General features: G+C 49.3%; 1 protein-coding gene across 1 annotated transcript in view; it reads right to left on the bottom strand.

Annotated features, from left to right (window-relative positions):
• MRPS31 (mitochondrial ribosomal protein S31) overlaps positions 1–26224 on the bottom strand; it is a 459089-nt gene that overhangs the window by 385463 nt on the left and 47402 nt on the right. The window contains exons 2-3 of the mRNA XM_069639273.1: positions 16666–16971; positions 178–333 (exon numbers count right to left, since the gene is read on the bottom strand). Of these exons, the coding sequence (XP_069495374.1) occupies positions 178–333; positions 16666–16971 (462 nt within the window). The remainder of the gene's footprint in view (positions 1–177; positions 334–16665; positions 16972–26224) is intronic.

Below are 26224 nucleotides of genomic sequence, written 5' to 3'. Positions count from 1 at the left end.
ATGCATTTTCAAGAAGAAAAACACACACTTCAACAACATGAAATACAAGCCACGGGAATAAATAAAGATGACGATGCATTAGCTGGGAAACAGCAAGCCTCATAAACAGACATGCAAATGAGGCAGGCCTATCCATTTCGATATGGTTAAAAAAAAGAAATGACAAAGTGTACAGACCTTATGTTGTTGCTGTCACCTCGTTTCAGGGAGTCTGTTTCCTCCTCGTGCTTCCGAAGCTGTTGAAGTAGCTCAGATTCTGTCTGGTCCTTATCAAAAGGCAGGGAAGAAGCAACTGCTGAAGCAGCAGCTACAAGCTCTGGACTTAGGAACTTTCTGTGGAGAGGGCAAAAAGAAAGGCTTGAGGCAAGTTAAAGAAAACCAAGTTCAACTCAGAGTCCAGAACGGAGGAGTCGCCTGGCATCTTCCTGGTTTCTAGGACACAAACTGAGGGAAGAACACCACTGAAGATGCTGAAGCTGGTCAACGGGGACCTTTCCTGGGGAAGCAAGGTTAATTAAGAGGAAACGGGAGGCCGCGCTGCAGGAGCAACTAGCCCAAATGAACTGTGATCACTTCAAAGTGCACGCACAAAGGCTCAGTGTCTCTTATAATAAAGTATACAACTAGCTTTCAAAATATTTTCAACTCATTTTGAAATTTCACTCACGACTACATTAGTTGTTATACCTGGAAAAATGAATATTGAATGCAGTCTTCTAGGGGTATGTTATCACAACTAGGGGTATGTTATCACAAGCAATCACACCAAGTAGCAATCCCAGCCCAACAACCAGGAGAGTTTTAAAATGCCCACTGCGCCCTTCTTTCTTTTTACATTTCGGAAAAGAGGAGGGGGTGGGGGCAGCAGTCCAGTAACGAAGCACATACATATTCCAGTGCTTCTAGCCATGATCATCACCCTGCCAATACGAGATGAAAATAGTTTTGCAAACGTTGGACACAATTGGTATGCTCTTAGATAAAAGGGATGAAAATGTGATATATGCTCCCTTTTTATCATCTTTGTGAAAACACTGGGAGCAGAATTGAGACCAAAAGGGAGGACTCGAAACTCAAAATGAAACTCCCCCAACGAAAACCTCAACATTTCCAATGCGGGGCCCCTATCAGGATATGCAAGTAATCATCTTTGAGATCCACTGCAGAGATCCAGTCCCCCTGCCGCAAGGCTGAGCAGATCTGTTTGGGGGTGATCATCTTGAATTTCTGCAGTGGAAGGAAAAGATTGAAGTCTACTATGTCCAGAATGGTGCGCAGGCGTGCCTGGTTGGACTTTGGCACCATGAGCAAACGGGAATAATAATAGCTGGAACTCCATCGCCCTTAACTCCAGGAGCGGGAGGCGGAGTCTGAACCCCCTGCTGGTTATCAAGAGTACCCATTAATCCATTGTTCTGGTCCTGCAGGACTCCAAATGGAAGGAAATCCAGCCCCCACCCATCCCATTTGGTTGCCTTATCTGTGGAGAAGCCTGAAGAACTGGTTCAGGAAGGTTGGTGGGAGGAAAACCCCCTAGTAGTGGTTTTCTGCTGCTTCTTCCTTTACATACTGGGTGGCCTGTCCTGCAGCCTCACCTTTCGCTCTTGAAAACCTCTGAATCCAGAAAAACACCTGGATAGCCTCAGACCTGAACGAGAGATCGAGCACCTTATCCTGCACCTACTTTGTAAATTTCACAGCATGCAGCCACGCCTGCCTGGATGCGTCTGTGCCAAAGTGGTGCACAGCCACCCCGAGGAGGTCCTGTACCGCCATTCTAGCGTCCACCAGACCGCCCTTGAACTTGTCCAAATGGTCCCGAGGAATGAATTTTTCAAATTCCATCAGACCTTTCCAAAGCCGCTGGTTTGAGGCTGCAAGCAGCGCTGTGGCGTTGACTTGTCTCAACTGTAAGGCCGAGTTCGGAAGTACCTTCTTACCCAAGCACTTTAGGACCCATCCTCCTTACTGAGCAACTGTGACGCGGATAAGGACGACGATGCAGATGCCGTTTACGCAAACATGGCTGCGACAACCAAAGAAGATGACTGCGGGCAGGCCAACAGAGCGAAATCCTCAGCAGGTTTCAGCCTATAACGGAGGTTTATTCTTTTATTGGTAGGAGTTGCCGAATGTGGCTTACTCCAGATCCTCCCTGCCTCCTCCAGAACATCCTTTACCAAGCAATCCACTTACAAAAATTATTTTGATCATTAGCTTTGCTTCAACAAGACAAAACCAACCAGGAGTTAGTCCAACCTTGCTGGAAAAGGCTCTGTCTAACCCGAACTGCAAAATACCATACCCACAAGTGTAAGTAATTTACAAAAATGCCAGTGTATTCCCCAATTTGTTTTTGCTGGCCCAGGAAGGATAGTATTATAAATACTCCAGCCCGGGTCTGGGCAAAGGGTGTTCTCTTCCCTTCCACAGAGCAGAGACAGCTTCCATGGATACCACCCCACAATCCGACACCAGCTGCTCAGGTGGGGTGCGCTAAGCAACCTGCAAATAAAAAGGTCTTAATACCGGAGATGGGCCACAATGCCGAGTTCCAGATTGAGGGGAGGTTTAGTGCACTCACAGGCATTTCTATAAAATAAAACTTGTAAACCTTTACAACAAGCAAACTCAACCCCTTTCTTTACATCAGCCCCTTGCCCCAACTTAGTTCACCCCTAGGAGAGAGAAGAAGAAAGAGCCTTACCTGGGGAGAACGGGTGTGGGGGGGGGGGGGTAAGTCGCTGCCTCAAGCGGCTCTCTGGGGCCTTATTTCTTTGAAAGTGCTGGGCAGCGCAACAGCGAGCCCCCACAGAGACACTGCAGGTGGGCCGAGCTGCTATGTCAGGGGCAGCTCGGCCACCCCTGGGCAGTGGCGCCTGTCGGGCTGCCCCGGGGGCCAGACCAGACGTGCCCTAGAGACATTTATGGCCAGGGCAGAGTGCCGGTAGCTTGCCGGGCCCGTTAAAATCAGCCCGACCAGTACCGCTTGTGGGGGCGGCCCGAATGGGCTGCCCGGCCGTGCCCTCAAAGGCCCGCCTCATGGCCAGCAAGGCAAACCTGCGCTCAATGAAATCCTCCCGGGCTGCGTATGTCAGGAGCAGCCCAGGAAGGAATGCAGAGAGACACAGCAGATGAGAAGTCCGCTCCACCCAGGATGGTGGAGCGGTGAAGATTGAGGTGGTGGCAAAGTCCAAGGTCAGTCCGTTGAGCGGCCCGGGTGAAGGAAGCCCCGAGCTGCTCAGCGGGCCGGGTGAAGACCCGGCCGTCCACCCCCCTGCGTTCTAACAACGCATTGCCTGACGCTCTGCAGTGAGCAAGGCGGCATCAGCATAGCAACGGGGACGCTGCCAGCTCTGTTAATGGTGCCTGGGCCGCTAGTGATTTTGGGTGGGCCCCCCAGCCAATGAGGACCACCCAAAATGAACATATCCACCGCGGATGTGCAGCAGTAAGTGTGGGCGGTCCCCCATGCATGCAGGAGGCCACCCAGAATAGATTAAGACCCGGGCTGCCAGCGTTGAATGTGGTGGCCCCACATGGTGAACAGGGCCACCCTGAAAACAGAAGAGAGGCCAGGGCCCAGACCTGTGGGGAATGGGCCCCAACATCAAATGTCAACAGGACTAGCCTGCAACCAGCCCTCTCCAGCCTTTCACCCATTCAGAGCTAGAGCCCCAGAACAGACCTCAAGGTACTGTGATGGGGTGACTGACTGCAGCAGTCATACCATTGTAATAGTGTTTTATGTTGTATGTATGTTGTGAGTCTATGAATATGTGTCTGAGTAGTTATGTGTATATGTGTTTAATGTTATGTAGGGTAAATGCTAAGTAGGGGGAAGTAGAGAGTAGTAGATAGCCATTGTTATTTATTGGGGGTAGAGGGGAGGTATCCTGGCGTGAGATAGGGGGCTAGGTTGGCGGCCTGCCCAAGGCCGTGTTGCAAGATGGGACCACCCACAGAGGCCATCCTGAGGCCTCACTCTCCATGTGGGTGGTACCCGAGTTTAGGAAGGGGATTGGTTGCGGCAAACTCATCCTTAGGGTCCCCAAGACCCCTCCAAGGAAGGGTGAGCTGGCGTAGCCGGTCCCAGGTTGGATGGAGTTCACGTCAGGGGAATCATAAGGTCTAGATGTGGGGTCCTCATTGGAATCCATATAAGAGTTTACTCTGGTCTCTGTGTCTGTTAATCATCGAAGAACTCTGGGTGTAGCCCATCTCCTGTTTACAGCAATTTTATCTGGCAGGTGCAGCGCTCCTCCCTACCCAGCGTGCTGGGGCGTGGGGGTGGTGTTCATGGGAACTGTCTCTGCTCCGGGCAAGGGAACAGTACACCCTTGCATCGACCAGGGCCTGGAAACCAGGGGCTACACCCGGATAGCAGAAGTGGTATCAGGTGCCATTTGAACGACCGCCTAACATCATAAAAGCAATGTAAATCCTAGAGCAAATGACATTGGTAACATCATATTAATTAACAGTAGATGGGGAGTGGCATGGAGCCGAAGGTGAGAGGATGGCTCAGTGAGTGCAGCCGATCGAGACCCGAGTACAATGCCCTAAAACCCCTTTACCCAGTTAATTTTCACCCCCAAAATACAGGAATGTACATAGGAAGCTGGCAGGCAGTACTCCACAGACTCTTCGTGACAAACAACTTACGGAAGGCAAGCTGTGCCGATCCAAAGATCTGCACCCTAAATCCAATATGGTGCCCGCCACCAGCAGTGATCTCAGAGCCGGCTGCTGGACCACTATGCCTCCTTACGGGATGTGTGGCTTGGTCCTGGTAAACATAAACCCACCAGTGACTTTGCGTCTGACTTCCGCCCCTGATATCTGTCACCCGGCAGCTGCAGTGAGGATCCTTCTTCTGCACCCGGTGGGGCTTGTTTGGGAGGGCGCCGGCGGCTGGGAACCCGCAGCGACAGCTGCGAACTACTGTGGAATACATCCATGCTCCGCCTGGTTTACCCCCCTCGTGCTCTTTTGCCTTCCATTTTTCCACCCGCTTTGGTTTAGAGCAAGTGGTGGGTGGGATCCATGTCAGGGGGAGCCTGCTGCTGCGCACTTTGTACTAGTGGCAAACATCTCCTCAGATGGAAGTTGCTGACTCCTGCCCTTGAGAAACCATCCCAACAAGAAGAAGCAACAAAGGAAGTGTGATTCACTATATGGGGTTTATTTAGTTTATAAAAATCTTAGCATAGAGGCTCACAGGAAGATTATGGATAATTGCAGATTCAGACCGAACTGGGTTTATAGCCACCAGAAACTACACCAACAAAAAGGACCAGGGATACCCTTGGTCCAACCTGATGCTCACAGTTAGTATGTACTTAAATGTTCATAATAGTTGATATCCATTAATGCATTCCTCGATATCTCAACTATCTTCTCTACAAGAAAATACTTTGAGGAACCTTATTTGTTTGGGCTTCCCTTTGAACAACCTCAGCGCCCTGACAATTTCCAGATACTACACTGTTTTGTTAGGAGTTTTCGCTTTTTCGTGGTCGCAAGTGATTATAACCACGGAGTTCCGGTTCCTCAACTCCGTTCTGATTAGGACACAAAAGCAAACTTTTGGTTACTATTTTTCTTTATTGCGCCTAAGGGTATCTTCTCTACAAAGTACAATAAATAAACTCAACCCATATTTATATTATCTTTTAGAATGCAGTATGCAGTACAGAAGCCAATGCATTTCAGAGCAATCTCAGTCTTCACGGCTAAAAACTGATAATCAAGCCATTGCAAAAATCATATCCAACCAATGTTGTGTATTATAATGCAATGTCATGATGCATAGCACACACAAAAAAAAAATATCAAGACTAGACAAACATACCAGGCAAGAAGGAAAAAAGGATTGAAAAAAATCTCATTAATGTCAATCTGATATACCATGTCAGATGCCACTACTCCTTGACATTGCATATTCAACAGCCAAACCCTGAGGCAGTGCCAGAAGGTTTAAGGGGGATTTCAGAGATAGCAACATCTACGCCAGACAGCTAGTAACTGGCATCCATGCTCCTCCTAAAGCATAACAATAAAACCAGAAATGTTTCTCTGCACTAGTGGGTGTCAAAGAGGTACAGCTGAAGTCCCCAGACACATTGAAAAATGGTTCCCATCTGACACACGGGAAGGAAAAACCATTAACTGCAAGTTGGATTTGAGCCATTTGCAATTGCTAGCAGATGGCATGTCAATTTTATGTTGAATATGCCTTACCAAGAGTAACACATAGAAACTATGTGTTTTTCTGGTGAAACAGTAACCTTTGGCACAAAGAGCCTGACGTTCACAGCTGTTGGATTTTGAATTTGAGATTAGGTATTGTCAAGGAAGAGGGCATTTACAGGTAGTTACTGATCAAAAGGTAGTGGGAGTATTTTACTCCCTCCATTTTGAAGTGGGAGGGGGGAGCTATAGAGTACTTCCCATTGCTGCATGGCGTATTTTTACCCAAGTAAAAATAGATTTTAATTTTAAAACACATTAGGTATTTCTGTTGTAACACATTCACACAGATACACATATATATTATTTTATAATCTTATAGGCAGTTTTCAGATCCAGTAACACAAAAGTAGAACTCTGCGTCATGCGCGGCTGATGCCTCTTATATGAACACATCTACGCATCCATACACATGGCAACACGGGTTGCAGTCTGCACTGTGCTTCAGTTACTCTTGTTTTTTTGATGGGAGTGGGACTAATTATCAGTAAAACTGACAAACATGACACTTTTGTGAAGGGCAGCCCAGAGGTTCCAGAGATGAATTTGGGTGTTTAATCTGGCTCCCCCGAGACCCTGCACATCAGTTACTTTAAAAAGGTATGGCTGCTAAAGATGGCCACAATTGCTCTGGGAAACCTCTTATGGAGAATAAAGAGCTATTGTACAACAGTGGCTCAAGGTCTTTTTCCTCCGGGACCGGAGGCAAGCCGGTCTTCTGATAGCCCTGCCACCAACTCCGCTTCAACACAGTCTTCTATGATGACAACACAATATCAGGCCTGGCACAAGGGTATGCAGTAGCATCATCTGGCCTGAGGGAATAGCTGGAGATTGTCCATCCAGTTCCATGAAGCAGCATGACTTCCCTTTTCCACTGAGACCCTTCTTCACATACACCGATGGCGAGAGTGCACAATTTGCAGTAGTCCTGGAGACCCAACTTCCTAGATTACAGGTCTGGTCCTTTACCGTGCGTCTACAGGCAGGCTTGTACGTTCCTACCATGTATCACTCATTGAGGAATAAAAGGGGGTGAAGACACAGCAGAGTGATGCTCTTGGTCACCGCTTTTGTGACCGTTTCCTGCTCACCCTTGATAATTTCTTGTGCACTGGGAGATGTAGAGTGTGTCAATGGAATCTCTAGATGGCCCTACAAACTGGCTGTAATCAGCAAAGAAGTAGAATTGTTTGTTCCCGATGTCCCCTTGGTTCTAAGTAATACTTCTGCATTTTAAAGACCGAAGTTTAAAATGGCTTTAAAATGTGGAAATAGGACATATTCCCCCTCCTCTACCCCCACCCCTCGAAAGGTGATCCCTTCCCCATTAATTGTTTTCTTATGGTTTAGCCCCCAAAACCTCCCTTTTCCCCACCCACCACCGCCTTCCCAGCACAACACACACTGCCTACATGCACGCACCCACATACACAGAACACATAGCCCCACAGTCACTTACCCGACGCTCCCGCGCCCGTCAGCCCTCGTGTGTGGCAGCGGCGCGATTCTTAGATTTAGAAAGAGCGCTCTGTGCGGCCACAAAGACAGTCTTTCTAAATTGATCTTTTTGTTCTTATTTTTAAAAATGTCTTTTGACCCAATACCAGTGCTTAATTTGTGGGTGTGGCTGCCGGTGGCCAACACTGGCACTCTTTTTTGGGCACCGGAACTCATGCGGGGCCAGCGCACATGCAATTGCTTGGTTTGTTCTTCCACTTCGCTTTGCTTCGATTATAAATCATTGGGATTTGTCATTCTGATCTCGATCTCTCTCGTGCTTGCTGGTTGCAGGCCATGGCTGGCTGGGCCTGGGAGGGGCCAGCAATAGCAATGAACAACAAACTGTTACAAACAGCCAATGAAAACTACCATTCTGTTGTCACTATGCGGTATTTGATACATTCTGTATAGTAACACATAATGTGCAGTTTTCATTGGCTGTTCCTCTAAGCCAGTGAAATTACATGGTGACGTGTTGTTGTTGCCACAGGAGGCAGCGCGGCGCCACCTTCATTTCACAAGCTACTGTGAAGTGAAGGTGTCGAGGCATGGAGTCGTCGGTCCTGACTTGTGAGAGAGAGAGCCTGCCCTGCGTGGTACAGCCTAGTTGCTTCCTGGGGCCCCCTCTGCCTGCTTTTTCATTTGTGTGGGTGCAAGTGTGCGCACCCGCCCCCCCTACCCTGAGGCCCTGACAGGAGACCAAGTCCCAGCTGGCAAAGCAGGTAAGTCACTTGTTGCGTGCAGTGCAGCCTGAGCCTGTCACAGTCTAGTGATCAGGCAAGGTGCAGGTCGGGCCCGGGTGGCGGCACGGTCCCCTGGTGGTGTCCTGACTGCCCAGGAGTCAGGACCCCACCAGGGGCCCTTCCGTACCCGGGCTTCTGTCTGTGTGCAGTGTGCTGCTGACTGCAGTCAGTGCCAGGCCAATTTCTGTGACCAGGGGCTGCCCTCTGCCGCAGACTGAGTCGGGTGACTCTGCCACGGGCGGCCGGGCCCGTGGATTGTGCCCAAAAGTATGTTTTTTACTTTTTTCTTTGAAAACCTGACCTTCCGTGGGGCCGGTGGCTGGGGCCCCACCCCACGGAAGTTAGGTTTTAAAAGAAATAACTTATTTTGAGTGGCGGCCGTGGCCCATCACTTCGAAAGTGATGGGCTCCAGCCGCCCAAATATCCGTTTTTCTTTTAAAATCTTACCTTCCGTGGGGCTGCTGTGCACCTATTTTTGTAATCATCAGGCTCAGCATGGCCATTGCGGTGGCGGCCACACGGAAGGTAGCCTAGTGATTGAGGCAAGGCAGGGCAAGGCACAAGACCGGGCGGGGCACGAGCGGCAGCGTGGTCCCACTAGTCTGTCACAAAAGGAATGAAATGTCGTTTGCAACTTTGGCCTCTTTTTCATTGGTGCCGAGCCTGACTCGAGACAATTGTATGCCCCAGTCCGGCCCTGGATAGCATTCATCTAAGCGAAACATGAACTGTGAATTTTTGCCTGGGTGTTTCCGCTCTTCCTTTTAATGTTATCGGCCTCATTAGTTCTTCAGCGAGGGGACCCGGTCTGGAACGGTGCACTTATTGGGCCGAAACCGATCCGGCTGCCCTTCGCAAGAAAAGCCCATGCAAAGACGAACTTCTGAAATGCCATTTCAGGCATAGATAGACACATGGAAACTAGACGGGGAGAAGCATGGTGCACGTTCCCACTAATCTGTCGTCATAAATAAAAGCACTAGTTGAGTATTCGTGTATAATTCTCAACTGTCTTTTGCTGTCATTTTTTTTACATAATTCCAGCGCATGTTTTCTATCCTGATGTATGGTTTATACACCAGATGTGGCCCCTTAACCTAGGTACAATACGCTCCGAGCATGTGCTCCGAAGGAGCAATCCTCAGATAGAGGTGGGTGTCAGTTATTGTGATGCTGGAAATGCATTGGAGGGACAGGACCGCCCTGTCCTTGTCCTGTAGTCGTTTTTCACTTATGTTCTGTATTGTTTTCTGCCCAGGAGTCCATGTGGGACTCCTGGCAGTGCAGCTCTTCCTGTTTTTGGTTTGGTGTACAGACCCATGGGATACCCTTGCCCCTAGTGTATGTTTTTGGGCACCTGTGAGTGGCCCACAGAGCAGGGTATGGGCTGGTGGCAGCTCCATGCTGAATTTGACAGGTGCCCCGAGTATCCTCCATTTTGGGATACCCAAGCCCTGCCATTGGAATCGGTTGATTCCTGATAGAAAACAGGATGGCCCCTGTGGCCTCTTGCTTTCTATTGATTGTTACCTTGTTTTCCCAAAGTCATGGGAAGCCCTGCCCCTGTCCCTTCCCCCTGACTGGCTGTTGGGTGGAAGTTCCATATATGGTGTTGTTGTGAAGTCCAGGCCAGGCTGGCTGGAGCCTTCCCAGTGACTATGTTGTGGGTACACCCTGTGGGTGGGACCTGGGTGAATGGAGTGTGTGACAAATATGCACTTCTTGTTGTGGCTGTCTGGTTTCTGGTATGAGAGACAAAGACTGAGACAGCCCTGCCCGAAACTGGTATGAATGCAGTGTGTAGTGTTGAACGGCTGGGCACTTGTCCCAATACACATTCCTTGTTGTGATTGTCTGAGAGGGAGGAGTATGGCCGGAATGCACTGTATGTCTGATTGGCTGACTGACTGCATGAATGCCCTTCTGTATGATTGGCCGCTGAGTGTGACCCAGCAGTGTGGATGAGAGACAGAATAGTATATCTGGGGGCCTCTCACCACTGTAGAAGCTGTGTCTACACTTGAAGAGTAAGTGGACATGCTGATCTTCGACGCCCAGCTGGAAGAAGAAGAACTGCTGCTGCATTTGCTTCAACCCGATCCGAAAGCTGTCGAGTTCGTCAAGGACTGATCCGAGAGAGGACCTGGCTAGGCGCCCTCTTCCCGTGCTCCGAGGGACCATCGAGTACCGCTAACCTTCGCCAAAGCTCCCTGGAAGACAGACCTTCAAAAGGCTGCTGACCGGAGACGGGGACCGCCGAGGAGAATGAAGTGAAGCACCCAGACATCAACGCTGTCGAAGTCCATTGTCGTCGACCAGGGTTCGGAGTATCGCCGTAACTGCTGGAGGCCCGTCGAAGCCGTGTTGCCCAGAAGAGGGGACCGCATGATGCCGTGCCGCTGACGCCCAGAGCTGCCCGCGCCTTTGCCTAAGACTGTTGAATCGAAGAACTTCCTTGTCCGCACCGACGGCCGCTTTATCCTGCCGGAGAAAGTCGAGGACGCCGACGCGCCGAGGAGAATCCGCCGGTGGGTTACCCCCACCCAAAGACCACAAAGACTTTGATGACTCGACGCCCTTGTTTGCCCACAGCTCTTCAGAAACTCTTTGTGGTCCTGAACTATCCAACTCCGAGGTGCCCCGCACACCTCATCCTCGCAAGACGTCGCCGACCAGCACCGCCTGGATCGACGCCGTGGTCTCGGCACCCTCGAACTTTTCATCGACGCCGTCAATGCCAAGTTCACCTTCTTCGATGCCTCTCGACGATCCGTGGCTCCTGCTTTAAAGGGAGTCACTCAAGAAGGATCCATCGATGCCTCTTCGAAGAACTCTGCTCCACCAGGTACATTGGGGGTGAGGGGGTAGAAACATTATAGAAGGAAATACGACTTATAGAACAAATGGACTGGGCTTGTGGTATATCTTTATTTTACAGGTTGCCCAGGTTGGGGGGGGATCTCCACACAGAGCTGTGTCTAGTAGTAGGGGCCAGTATTCTGCCAATTGTTCTAACCAACTGCTTCCCTACTATGTCTATTGTTGGTTCCCTTTATTAATTGATTTGTGTGGCATTTTAACCAGAGTACAGTTGATGCACTTTAATGAAATCTGATAATAATTGTCGTAACACTTAGAACTGTATATATTTGCCATTGTAGATTTTCTGAGCACAAAGTGAGTTATTGTGATAGTGTACATAACCTTAAATATTAATTATATAAAGACTGTTTTCAGTAATACAGTGTGTGGACATTCCTTTGTGGGGGCTCGGGGACTACACTGTACTGAAGAACCAGCCTGCATCACCTCCTGAGAAGCTAGGGCTTGATTGCTCATCCATTGCTACCGTAATAGAGAATCTTGGCTGGGGTCCTCTGTGCCTCTCCTCTACCATATAGAGAGCATAAGTACAGACCCCCCTCCAGTCTTTACAGTAACACCCCGCAGTTTCGTGAAGTATGTCAAGAACATGTCAGTGGGAAGGAGATATCCGAATATGCATTCTCCTCTGGCTCCTGAATATTGGGTGACAAAACATATTTAGTTTTTTTAATATGTGTTAAGGTGGAAAGAGGCCCTAAAGCAGAAGTAGCACAGGCCGTTGATTTCACAACAATGTCTTGCAGAAATGACTTTTTCCAAGTTATACAACACCATGCTCATGCTTGAAGGGTGAAGAGGGATGCATTTATGAGATGTGATGACTGATAAGGGCTTGAGAGTAAATTGATTACACAAAACACCTGGATGAGGCGACTGAGGAACGGCTGAGGGGAGGGTGCTCTTCCTGAGTTAACCGATAAACAATACTTGGTGTACTTTAACAGACTGTCAGATGGGGCAGAAGGGGTAGAGACAAATACAGTGCAACTGTGACTGAAAGAATGCTTTTTTATTTATTTGCATTTTTTAAAGCGCTCACAGAGCCCGGGGGCATCGAGGCGCAGTTACAGGAGGAGCTTGTCTTAGGTGCGTATTTATAACACGCTTAATACCCAGAGGTTTCTAAGCGAGGAGTCTGGGATTGAACCTGAGTTGCTTTGTGTCATTTTGCTTCCAATCGAGCAATTGGTGCTGAGCTATCCTGAGTCCCAGGACAATGATTGCAACGCAGCTCCACTCAGAGCCATTTGGGAAACAGGCCGGTGGGAGGGGGTGGGCCGGGCGGTGGGGTGGTCATTCTACAAAATTGACAAATAAGATAACATCCAGAGGTTTGCAACAATTTTATCAAATACATTATCACTTCAAGGACAGCAAGTATGGTTCAGACGTCTAACAAGTGTGGTCTAGAACTCCAAAGTGTGTTCTAATGCACTCTTTTGCCTCTGGGTTTGCCGGAATGCTGGAACCACTAGACCTACCATAACAAGTGTTTTCCAACTTTAAAGCATTATATTTTCTCAACCCATGTGTGCCCTTCCCCATCCATCCCACTACTAGCCTGTGCCAGCAGTTGCTGCAGAGCCAAACATGTGACATGGAGCAGCAGCAGTGTGATGGCCCGGTGGTGGGCCGATGTAGGTAGGTCTAGCACTGAACTGGCGCGGCCAGGGCGTCCGCGCTAAGGGCGGTGCTGCGCCCGCACTGAAGGCAGCGCCGCGCCCACACTGCGGGTGGCGCCCCGCCCGGCATTATGGGGCCAATATTTTTTGGGCACTGGCACTTTTTTTTATTACAAATTAAGCACTGCCCAATACCGTCCCCTTAGCACAGCTCTCCCAAAACCTTTTCCTTTCTCAGAGGGCTCCCCTCTATTCAAGACTTGATTGGTCAATTCCTCTGACTGTGCCACACTCCCACAAACAAGCACCAAGCTCAATACCTTTTCAGCAATTGCCCCAAAATGCAAAGCAGTGGCTTCGGGTGTGACGAGCGAGATCGAGCACAGCCTAGAGCATACAGTATATGGTTGAGGGTTCATGGCGTGCAGAACGTGCAGAGGGTCTACATGGTGTCACTGAGGGTGTCAGCTGGAGTGTGTTGCCGAGTATGGCTGAAGGCACGTAGAAGTATAGAGGTGCAACAGGTTGCTGATTGAGCACAGAAGGACTTTGCTTCATTATTTTTTTAACAACATCACAGGGAACTAGAAGGGCCTTATTTGTGCGTACTCTCCTCCATTATTAGATGGATGGTTGGTGGTAAGAAATGATTTGCTACTAACTAACCATACTAAAAACTCACCATTCTGCATACTCGCCCTCAAACTCTGAACTAAACCGAACCATACCTCTACTGCACCATAAACCGCATGCACTTCACAACACCCAACATGAAACCAAACCATACACAACCAGGCCTCAACACCACATGACGGCCACTGACCGAAAACGCACCAACGCTCAGTGACCAGTTTCTCCGAATTGAAGCTGCCAACAGCACATGAAAGCTCCCTCATTCTTTCTCCCTCTCACCCCCACTAATGAACCACCAACTCTGCACCCACTACAGATCAGCCAGTGTCAAGAGACCACACAAGTGGTGACAGTGTGCGGTACAAGACCCATTAACATAACTGCACACTGAGTGTTTAAATTAAAGTTAAGAGTCTCATTCAATGAAAGTTGGAACATAACTCAGGTTCTCCATCTCAAAACACCTCTGAGGTAGTGGAGTATTTTGGACTTTACAATGTCCCAGAAATATGTTAGGGCAAACTCTGGGGTGCTTATTTGTCTCAAAAGGTTTGCCTTTTTACAGCACTGCATTTAAGTCTAGGCATTTATTTATTTAGTGTGCATTTATTAGGTGCTTGTACAAAAAGTAAATTGTGTTTCAAAGCGTCCAAAGGGCAATAGGGATGGAACATGGGATAGAAACTATTAATACACTGTAGGATAAAGACGAACCTACTAGGCCTTGTGAGCATTCAGAGTGTGCAAGTGCAGAAGGAGGAGGAGGGAAGAGGGGGGGAGAGGGTGGAAGCTCCGGAGTACCTGTGCTCGTGAGCAAGCAGCAGGTTTAAGTGCCCAGTATGGGAAGTGCTAGGGAACTTTCAACTGTAAAAGTAGATGGGTAAGTGCAGGCCTACAGTGGCGAAGGCCAGTAAGTGCCAAGGCAAGTGCTGTGTGATGGCAGAGACTAAGGTAATTGGGTGCGGGAGGCCAGGGCCCCAAAGGACACACAAGGGCCCTGGTAACCAATCACAGCAACTGTGAGATTAGCAGAGGAGGGAGGAAGGGAAGGACGAAGTGAAAAGGAAAGTCTTGAGGGGCTTCCGTGACTTGAGGTGGTCTAGCTCAAGACGAAGAGGAAGGGGGAGACTGTTCCATAGGAGGGAGCCAGCTGAAGAAAGATCGGCCATCGGCCCCATGTTTAGTGAAATGCTAAACACACAGAGTTGGTACTGGAGGAACGTAGAGGTCTAGAGGGAGAGTATTTAGCAAGAGTAAGTTGCAGATAGCGTGGTCCCCGGCGCCAGACAGCCTTATGGATGATACAGAGGGATTTGAACTTGATCCTTGCAGCAACCTGGAGCCAGTGAAGAGTTTTTAGGGCAGGGGAGATGCAGTCCCTGGGCTTGAGGCCAGGGACAAGTCTTGCTGCCCTATTCTGGATCAGCTAGAAGGGTTGTAGGAAGGAAGAGGGTACATTCAAGAAAAGGCTATTGCAGTAGTCTAGCCTAGGGAGAAATTATATTTTAGCGATCAGGGAGAATGGGGTCAAAAGCAGTGACTGAGCTGGCATTGAACCACGTCTCAGTAAGAGCGAGAATTTTCAGTTCAACGTCTTCAAGAAGGAGGCAGATGTCGGCCTAGTGGTAGTTGGCTGAACGGGTGTTAAGTGTGGCCAGGTGAAGGAGGTCTCCGCCTTTGAAGGTTTTCTGAGGAGTTCGGGGGCCTGGTACCCTAGTCGGAGGGGGAGGGACAGAGACAGTGGTTGGGCGAGAGGCAGGTGAGGGAAGGAAGTTAATGAGGGATGGCAGACGCCAGTCAAAGAGGAGGAGGTTGGGTTGAGGACCCCGAACCAAGTGAGTGCCTGTGTGGTAGACATTAATGATACAGCGGGATGAGGAGAAGCCTGGCAAGAGGACTTTCCACTTGGTGCCACCATTAATGGAAGAGGATGTAAAAGGGTAAAGAGTTAAGATGAGGAGCCCATAGGTCTGGGGAGGGGACAGAGAAGCGGCTATCAGTGAAGACTTGTCTGGAAGTTGCGCTGACAGATGTCTGTGATGGGTAGGCCAGTGTTAGTGGCAGGATACTTTTTTTTGCGCTTTTTTCTTCCAGACTTTGTGAGAGAAGGGGCGGGGATAGGTGATAGTGTAGCAGTTAAGGAAGCTCAGGGAGGCAGAAGATAGAAGGACTGGGTGGCTGAACTGCACAACGCTAGCCCAAATCACCAGGCAGCCTAGTAGTTAGAGGGGCACAAAATGCAATGCAAAAAGTGGTGGGCGGGATGCTAAAAACACACACACCTAGATTTGAGAATCAAACAAGGGCACAAAATGCAATGCAAAAGAGGTAGAATCGGTGAGTCATGGAAGGTAGCATGAGAAAGGCATAGTTTGGTTCAGGTTCCGGAAGCACCTCAAAACCTTCCTCTTTGCTTCTGCTTTCTCTCCTCGCCTCCCCTGCTGAATTCCTGACTGAAATTGCACTGGTTACCTGGCCACCCTTTCTGATCTCTGGCCCAGGCCCCGTCAATTGGCCACCTGCACTGCCTCCCTGGCAACCACTGCACCTGGGGACAGTTTTCAGTAGCCCTACAGTCCCCCTACCAGCACTTATGTCTGCACTTCCATGCACTTGCCACTAGCTGGCTTTTTTATTTGTTTTATTTATCTTATTTATTACACTTTCCCCATGTACTGCACTTTCCCCTCTCCCTTCCCCCGCACACTTTTCCTCTCCCCCCTTCCCATGCACTTGCGTGATCTGAATGACACCTGGCCTAGTAGGATCGTTGTCTGTCCTCCCTTTGTTTCCCCCCCCTTGCCTCGTCGAGCCTTGAAAAACTTGTGCATAGGCGCGTTATAAATGCCATATCATATCAGAGATTGTTATAGGGGGAGGCAATAGAAACTTCAGCCATCACTCACTTGTTGATCAGCAGCGAGCATGGAGCTGCCGAGGCTCAAGTTCATTAGTTACTAAAAAGCAGTGGATTTGGAGATATAACAAATTAAAAAAGGACCATGAAAGTTTATAAACTCGTTACCTCTTGGCCTTACTATCTTCCGTGGCTTTCTGGAACATGCTGCTTGCGCTTTCCAGGTCACTGGGTGGTTCTGTGGCCTGCTCCTTGACCCTGTTCATTTTTAATGCTTGCAACTTTTTCTTGGAACTCAACTCCACCTTCATTCCACCAATGAGATTTAACAAGTTCTCTTTGGCCTTTGCTGGTGCTTTCTTCCCAGTCACACTGTCGTCCTCTGCAGCTTCGGCTGAGGTTGGATCTGCTGTTTCTTTATGACTGCCAAGGTTGGAGCTTGTGCTTAACCACTTCGTCCCATTTTGTTCAGTCCTGTAAAAAAGCATTTATTTAAGTAGTGCATTCTGACTCCTGCCACACAAAAATCTGCAATTGTCACAGTTTAGCAGTTTCCAAGCAATGGATTGCCAGATATCTCTTTTCATTCAGTGCTTTCATTGGAGGGGTGAGACCTTTCTCTTGACCATGAAAACATTGCACAAAAAGGTTACAGTGAATTATATCCTATGATTATAGATGAACCCTCTTTCGGATGCCATGTACAAGATGTGAAGTTTTTACCCTGCTACTGGGAGCCCAAGGAAAGGAGTACAATGGCTGAAAGACAGGTCTGTTAAGAGGGGAATTACAAAATGGTGTATGAAAGACAGACAGACAGACGGGAGATTTTAATAAAATACATGGCAAAGAATAACTTATATAGCACTAAAAGCTCAGTTGGGACCGTGCCGTGCCTGGCGAGCGACTATGGAGACCAGCTGATCCCGCTAGGCCACCGTTATCTGAGAGGCGCCGGGGGCGAGATGCCCCCTCACAGAACAGCGCCTGCGACACCCTGGAGACACACGTGGACAGCAGAGTCGGGTCCCAACGTTGAACAACCCGAAACACGCTGCGCGTCCCCGCCGGGAAATACAACCAGCACCCAAGCAGGCGAAAGCACATGCTCCACTGGACCCCCCCAGAGCTAACAATGAGTGCCAGTTTGGTTGCTTGGCCCTGTGCACCCACTTCTGAACTTGGCCGATCCAGTCTGTTCCCACCCAGCTGCGGACCCGTGGGGGGGCTGGAGGAGCAGACTAGGCCCTGAGCTTTCGGCTGGGCTAACCGAGCACCGAGACCCATCCCATTGGAACCCGTGGCAGAGGTGGACCTGGGGACTGCGGCACGGAGACACCCGCGCCAAGCCCCAACAAACGCATGCACCAAGCTGAGGGCAGTCCTGTCCTACATGCTCATCCTGCGGATGCTACCAACTACACGGTGTCCTGGAGGAGGCCGTCCCTCCTGGGGGGGACAGCGTTGCTCACCACACTGCAGCCATCCTGCCCCCTGAGGAGCCTGTGGAACACCAATATCTCGACACCGGAGCTCCGGAGATTCCTGGGCCTCCCACTGCCTCAATTCGCCAATCATACATGAGGCGAGTGTCACCGTAGCGCTCGCCCAGACTCAAAAACCACTGTTGTATAACCGAGGCGATATATGGCCTTGAAGTAGCCCCTCATTGAAGAACATACAAACCTTCCCACAGAGCACACTAAAAGTAGCTCTGAAATAGGCATAAGTTAATGTCACACCCGGCACAACCTGGTGACCTGCAAGGCACTACTGCAGACAGAAAACATCTCCCAGCCAGAAGCGGAGAGGAAGCAAAGGAAATCCTCCTCACACACCAGCTGCACAACACCCTTATCCCTGCTGGGAAATCCTCCTAGACCACTTCTCTGTGCCATCAGTTCCTACACGGAGCATCGTCACCTGACTGGCCCCGACGGGGATATTCATTGCTTTGCAAGCTGCCGCCTTCATGCCAAAATAACACTCAGCCCCCCACCCCCGCTCCCAACGGACAGAACCGGGGCCATACGCCTCAAGGAGGCCTGCGCCCCGCACACTTCTCGGGGGAGATGCAGTGACGCCAGTTACACTTGTAAACACCCTCCGGTGCTCGCCTAACCCCCGGCCACTCTAACCTGCCTACTCTACTAGCTAGCCGGAACACCAACCTACAACCCGGCCGGTGGCCACGCAATTGCATCTAAGGTTTTCGCTCTCGACTCAGATCCACAAGATTCTCCCCACGCCGCCATGGCCACCCCGCACTAGGCACTCACAGACAACAGGCTTCTGCATCTCTACTGACCTGCCCATCAGAAGGGACCCTCCCGGATTGACCTACAATCCCTTATATTGTTATACGCAGTTACATACCACAGGGGCATCCAGACTAGAGGCTGTTCAGGAGGATTCTCAGGAATATGCTTATTTCCCTTCACCTTAGAGACCACCATCAACTTTGATGGATTTTGAGGACTTGTTTATTTCCCTGGAGAGAGTGTGAGCCTTTCTCCCCCTCTCTCAGTGATTTTGATGTGTGTTTTACGCTTGTGTTCTTTGGTTCTGGAGTTTTAGATAACCCCATAGGCATCATCTTTTTATTGTTGCGTCACACAGCACCTTCAGGGCAATGGCACGGGGGTGTCCTTTGGACTCCGCAAAGTTTAAATACTTTCTCTGAGACCGACTACTGTCTCCCAGAGAATGTTAAGTTAAATTGACTTTACTTGTCTTTTTAAATTCATAGTCCCAGCACACACCATCTTCCTATAGAGTGCTGGAGGCTTTGCCTAGCATCCCCATATGTCTAAACACTCTTGTAACAGTCAAATGTTACCCTTTCCTATTGAAATAGCTGGTGGCAGTGGTTTTATAACAAACTACCATGATTTTTCCCCGAACACATGTAGCTAAAAATCGGGTCAGCCATGTTTTCCATATGGCACCCAAGACCCCTCTGTAAAAACAGACTCCAGTCATCTTTTTTCGCTGTTTCTTTGTGGACAGGTCCTTCTGGGGTTTAACTCTGCACGCCAAACCAGGTTTGGTCCTTTGTTGGGCTCCAGGATTGAAGTCCGCCCATGGCATCTGAGTGTCTGGGGTGGGCAGGAAGTGAGGGAGGTGCCCGAAACTCCCTGTGCTTAGTCTCCCTGGAGACCCAAATGCACTATGGCGTGATTGGCTGGCTGACTGTCCAGCAAGGAGAGCCACCCTGCTAGGTGAGTGGCAGCTGGGCTGGAATGAATGGGAGAAAATTATTTAAAAGGAGAGAGTCTCCAGGACTGGAAGGCAGAGTCTACCAATGGAACGAAAGAACCGAAGACAAGCTGAAGGAAGACGATTGCTGCAACTCCTGGACCTTTGGTTGGCCCGGTGAAGCCCTGCTGCAGGTCCGAATTGCCTGAAACTCCCTCGACAGAGAAGCTCCTTCAAAGACAGCTTCTTCCTTTGAGTTGGTAAGACCAATAAACTCAGCAAACGCCTGGACACCATTCTCGGAGCTGGTTAAGGTTAACCAGGGGGAAGGATACCAGTTTGTGTTTGGAAGCCAAAGTTACTTGAGCTGAAGTGACGCCATTTTGTTTGCCCCGACGACGATCCCGTGCAGTGCAGGAGTCCCCCGACATCCTCCCTCTTGTGCCCACAACGGAGGCTCAGGAACAGCGAGACCTGCAGGACCTGCCAGGAACCAACGTCTTCAGCTGCATCTTTTTGCTCCACTTTAAGGTACTGTGCCATTTGGTTGGGAGATGCCAACTCTCGCGGTGAAAGTTCGTGAAACTTTCCCAACTCGCAGCCCTAATCAGCTTGGGACCCAGCATATGTTTCTTTATCGTCAAAACTACTTCTAAAAACCTTTCCAAAGACTTCTCCGTTTGTACCAGAACTGTACTGTGCTGTCCTATCCAAGAACACTAAACTATTGACTTTGGCCTGGCCTATTGAATCGAACAGACCCCCCTGGTACACTGAACCTTTGCATTATCTAAAAGAAGTGTCTTTCTAACCCTTTGTACAAACCTATGGTTTTTATTCATATTTGAAAGTACTGAAGTGCCATTTGGCTCCTTTTTCAGGGGAGCGCAAACTGTCTTTATAAGAGTTTGATACTGTAGTATATTGGTGTTTAATATCGAGTCGATTTCTACTAGTGAAAGTTTTCTAAATGACTCTAAATAAATGTTTAAGTAATTTTACCAAGAAACCTTGAGTGTAAGTGTCTACTTGAACCACTGATTGTGCTACTTCTGTGTAACTTCTGCTACTGCTCACATTTCCTCTTGAGATAAGCCTGGCTGCTCAGCTCGCTACCAAAAATGTGTGGTACAGACTTATACCAAAGGTTGGTTTTTGCTTCCACCTGTAGTACTGCCTGCAATTCTGCCTAACAGAGGCACAGAGTGGGAACGGATTGCCACTCCACAATACACCCCGAGTAGGTGAACCCCCAGGCTGCACTCCTACTTATCATACTGGCCTCGCCAGGCGACTATCCGACTCCTCTCTCCAGAGCAGGCCGCAAGTTGGAGGACACCCCATGGTATCGGAGACAGCACATACAAGCCGATGAAACGGGACTAAGATAGAATGTGCTTCACAAAAAAATGTTGCCTAGACCCTCTACAACATACACCTCCCCAACCCCTCCGCAAGAGGAGCCCATATCGGACCACCTGAGGAATACCTCCCTCGGTCATGACCAAAGGAGCCAGTGGAGGAAAAAAGGCGGGCGCAATGGGTTTACAAAAGCAGCCCCGCGCAATGATCCAGCCCTGCCTCGCCATCCTCCACCAGAACCGTCCACCTCGTCTCCACAATCCCTGATCATACCAGACCTCTCGGGAATGATGGAGGCCATGGCAAAAGGCTTTGCAGCCGTACAGGAAAAACATTAATCCAAGTGTGGCCTCAATACGGTCCCAATTGTCACATGAAGGAGCCCGAATAAACGAAGCCGTGGACAGGATTGCCACTGATGAAGACAATATCCATACACTGCAAGAAACAGTGGCCCGCCCTCTCCAAAGACATGAAACAAGTCAAGGCCAAGTGCGATGACCTTGAATCGCGCTACTGTAGAAATATCAAGATAGTGGGAGTCCCGGAGGACGCACTGACCAGTAATATGGAGCTGGCCGTGAAAAACCTCCTCAGAGACCTGCTGGACCAGCCTGCCCTCTCACCATTCTTCGCTAAGGAGTGGGCACACCGCGATCTTTCACCTAAACCGAAACCAGGCGACTTCCCCAGAACCATTGTAGCAAAGATGTGGAGCTACCGAGACAGACACCCTTCTTCGACTGGCTCGGGAAAAGAAAAGTCTAAGACTGGCATCCCAAACCATCCACCTATTCCCAGATTTCTCCATCCCCGTTCAACAAGGGAGACGCTAATTCAGAGTTAAGAAGATGCTCTGGGAGAGAAATATTCATTATGCAATGTTATTTCCGGCCCGCCTCAAACTTCAATTCAGTGGCAAGTTGTACTTTTTCACAGTACCCTCCGAGGCAGGGCAGTTTAGTGAATCGCAGATCCCAGAGGCCAGTCCAGCAGCCAACGCGGCAGAGTGAGTCGTGCTACCTGCTGAACCATGATCCCTAAACCTATTGCCTACAGCCTATGCACAAAATATGTGCTGATTGTAACCCATTTTAAGTTACGCCACCTAAACACTAGTCTTGGCTAGGATATGATGTCCTCTTTGTTCATAACTGCCACGCGGCAACAGCGCTCCCAATTGAAGTTGCTCTCGTGAAGATGTTGTCCCCCTCCCTGAGGCCCAGTCGGCATTGGAGGTAGTACGAGGTTGGGAAAGGGAAGGGGAATTAGGCTGCTGGGTTAGGGGAGGCAGTGAGGGAAGGAGGTGCGGGGGGTGGGATGACATTACAGGGACTGAACCTGTCCCCACCGCCATAAAGTGCGCCTGTTGCACAGATTGTTCTTAAAGCGCCTGCTGTGCATTATCACTGGTAAAGAGGATGGAAATCACTAAAAACCCTGGCGGATGGGCCCGGAGGCACACGGGAAACACATTCAGCTTACCAGTAATACAAGCACAGACAGGGACGTTCGTGACCCTATGAAATAGCTATGGCACAACAGATGAAGATACTAAGCTGGAACATCCGAGGTCTGGGAAACTTCAACAAATCATGGAAAATCATATCCTACGCCCATAGGCAAAAAGCCAATATACTGTTTTTACAAGAAACGCATGCCAAAGAAGCCACCTGACGCAACGTAGCCACCACCGGGGGCGTGGGGGGTGAATAGATCTTATACCTCATACTCTACTCAATCACGGGGCGTCATGGTGATTATCCACAAATCCTTGAAGTTCGTGATGAAACGTACACATGTAGATCCAGAAGGGAAGTTATTGGTTGTTCATGGTGTCCTGGAAGGTCTACAACTCATTCTTATAAACATCTATTGCCCTAATGCTGACGACCCGAAGTTGTTTGACTGCCTGCAGGACACTCTCTCCGACTACCACTGGTTACCTCTGATATGGGGGAGTGAAATGAATCTTATCCTTGACAGCACTTTCGACAGAGCCAACACCACCCCTCGTCCCCAGACCAGGGTGGCTCGCCAACTGTTTTCCCTTATGCCAACGCTCGAACTCTGGGATGCGTGGCACACCACACATCCCCTATCCAGAGAATACACTTTCTACTCCCCGCCACACAACATGTCTTCCTGCATAGATCTTTTTCTCATTTCTAGCTCACTTATGGGGAAGTTCCTAGAGGCGGATATCAGACCATGCACCTTGTCTGACCACTCCCCGGTCTCGCTAACCTTGAAACTTAAAACAAGTCCGTCGAGCTGCTCTTGGAGATTTAAATCCTCTGCATTGCTGGACGTGGTATTTGGGGCGGACATTAAATCCAATATTGACACCTACTTCGACACCAACACCCCGGGTGATAACTCTCACAGCACTAGGTGGCAAGCCTTCAAAGTGTATATTAGGGGAATGGCGATGTCGAGAGAGTCTGGTGTCCTCAAATGCATCCGAAGAGACCTAGAAAATGGCGAAAGGACTCAAAGACCTTGAACAAGAACACTCTAGAACATCCGACCCGCACTACTCGCTAAAATCCATTCTGAACTACAGAAATTTGAGAATCTTGCCCTAGGAGAAACCCAATATTTCGCTCGCCCAACCGCGGCCAGGAAATACAGGGAGGGCGAAAGACCTGGTAGAATGCTGGCAAGAGAGGTCCGCTCCGAATGCGGTAAAGACCAGGTGAACTCAAGTATTTCATACCTTTTACCACACACTATACACTGCACCAAAACCGAGCGATGAACAAGCCATCCACACCTTCCTCCAATCTATTTTGTTATCCTGTTTCAGTACTCAAACCAGGGATGAACTAGAACTCCCGAGCACCCTCGAAGAAATCGTGGTGGCCATTTCCGCCGTCTCTAAATGCAAGGCTCTGGGCCTGGATGGCTTAACGACCAAATTTCATCAGAAATACGCAACAATGCCCTCTCTGGTGCTCCTGCTGGTTTGGGAAGAATCCCTCCGCCTTCATACTCTCCCAGAATCTTTGAGAGAAGCCCTAATCACAGTTCTGCTTAAACCAGACAAGCCCAGTAACAGCTGCGGCTCATATAGACCCCTTTCCCTCATAAATTGCAACACGAAAATACTGGCGAAGGTGCTAGCTAATCGCCTACTCCCACAGACGCCACACTTGGTCCACCCTGACCAGGCTGGCTTGATCCCGTGAAGGTCCGCCACCCTCAATATTAGGTAGTTATTCAACATAATGGCTAGAATCGACCCAGGGACGCAAGCAATAGTGATAACGATAGACGCCCAAAAGGCATTCGGCATGGCCGCCTGGGACCACCTATTTGCAACTTTGGAGAGGATGGGATTCAGACCCAATATGCAGAGCTACATTAAACTCCAGTACACATGTCCACTGGCCAAGGTTCTCGTTAATGCATGTACATCCACCACATTTCAACTTGAGAGGGGAACCCGACAAGGTTGCCCATTCTCTTTGCCCTAGCTATCCAACCTATGCCGGAGTTTGTCAGGATACATCATAGACACTGCACAATCTGCCTAAGCGGACCCCTAAAATCATTTTCCTATACGCGGACGACATGATACTGTACATAAGAGACCCCTCTACTAACCTGTCACCAGTACGCGAGGACATCACATGAATAGGTGCTCTCTCAGGCTTTACAATTAATTTCTCAAAATCCAAAATATTCCCCCTCACAGAAGCGACAACGGGCAGTCGCAAAACTACCTCTCTACGGTGGTCCCTGGACCATATTAAATACTTGGGTTTATAATATTGCATTCCCATTCATCCCTGACACAACACAACTATAACTTGCTAAATTTGTACACAGACAAAAATCCTGAACTGGAAAACTTCCTCTCTCCCCTGCTGCCAAGCCGTCACTAATCAAAATGATAATACTGCCCAAGATGCTATACGCTTTCACCAACCAACCCAATATGGCCTGGCAAACCATACTTTCCCAAAATGCATGACCTTTTTGCACAGTTCCTCTGGCACTCTGGAGCAGGCCTTAAGAAATGGCTCGATATGACGCACCCTTATGATAAGGGCGGTTTTGCTGCCCCTAACCTGGAACTGTACTGGATAGCTGCTCAGGCTCAATTCCCCATGTTCCGTCATCGCGCCCCCCCTCACGTGAAACTGGAGGCCCTAGCTGCAATAGACTCAATAAAATGTATACTAGATCAAAGCTACAAGGACGACTGCCCGTTTGACCTGGTTGCTTCCAAATTATGCGCATGGCGCCTATTATTCGCCCATACCGACACCGACAGGCTCTACTAACTATGGCTCCACTTGGAGAAATTCCCAGAACTAACACCCACATGGGACAATGCGATCCAGACAAGATAGGAACGCCTGGGCTACAGGGCCTTAGCTGATATTTTCCCCCCCAAGGGTAGATTCATTACACCATCCACATGGAAGCAAGGTCATGGGAACACTAGGGTGGATCATCTCCAATATTACAAGTTGCGAGCAGCAGTGTCCGCTAGATGGCCCTCTTATCCGAATGAGCCCCCAGAGACCGCCCCCTTGGCCTACATTGCAAATTCGGGAGACTGCAGTCACATACTCTCCACAGTAAATAAAATCCTAATAGACGCCGCCTCTCACCTGGACGCCCGCGAGGGATGGTACCGGGAACTAGGCTCCGAACTCACAGATGACCAATGGACCCGCATGTGTAGACACACTCAGAAAGTTTCAATACATTTTCGATTTAAATATATGTAGTTCAAACTCCTGAATAGGCTTTATTACACTCCGGCTTGGCTGTCTAAGATGTCCCACTCGCAACCCCAGGGCTGCCCAAGATGTCAATACTCCCCCACAGACCATTTGCACATGTTCTGGTCATGCCCGCGGATAAGCAACTACTGGGACCAAATTATAAGCGTAATCTCCAAGGTACTGACCACTTCATTGGAGTGAAACCCCTTAGGAATACTCTTTGGCATCTGGCCTGAAATCCATAGCAAAGCCCACCATGCTTTTGCGTTTATAGCATGCATGATAGCTATGAGAGCCATTCTATTGAGATGGAAGGACAAAAATCCCTGAAGCGCAAAAGACTGGTTGGTACATTGACATGGGCTCAGGAATGTGAAGATCTATATATCTCCACCATTCCACCTAGCTCTAGACCCCGAGATACC

Source organism: Ambystoma mexicanum, chromosome 7q (genome assembly GCF_040938575.1).
Source record: "Ambystoma mexicanum isolate Mex_15411 chromosome 7q, UKY_AmexF1_1, whole genome shotgun sequence".
NCBI lineage: Eukaryota > Metazoa > Chordata > Amphibia > Caudata > Ambystomatidae > Ambystoma > Ambystoma mexicanum.
The sequence above is the reverse complement of the archived record's forward strand: the minus strand, read 5'-3'. Positions and strand labels throughout refer to the sequence as shown.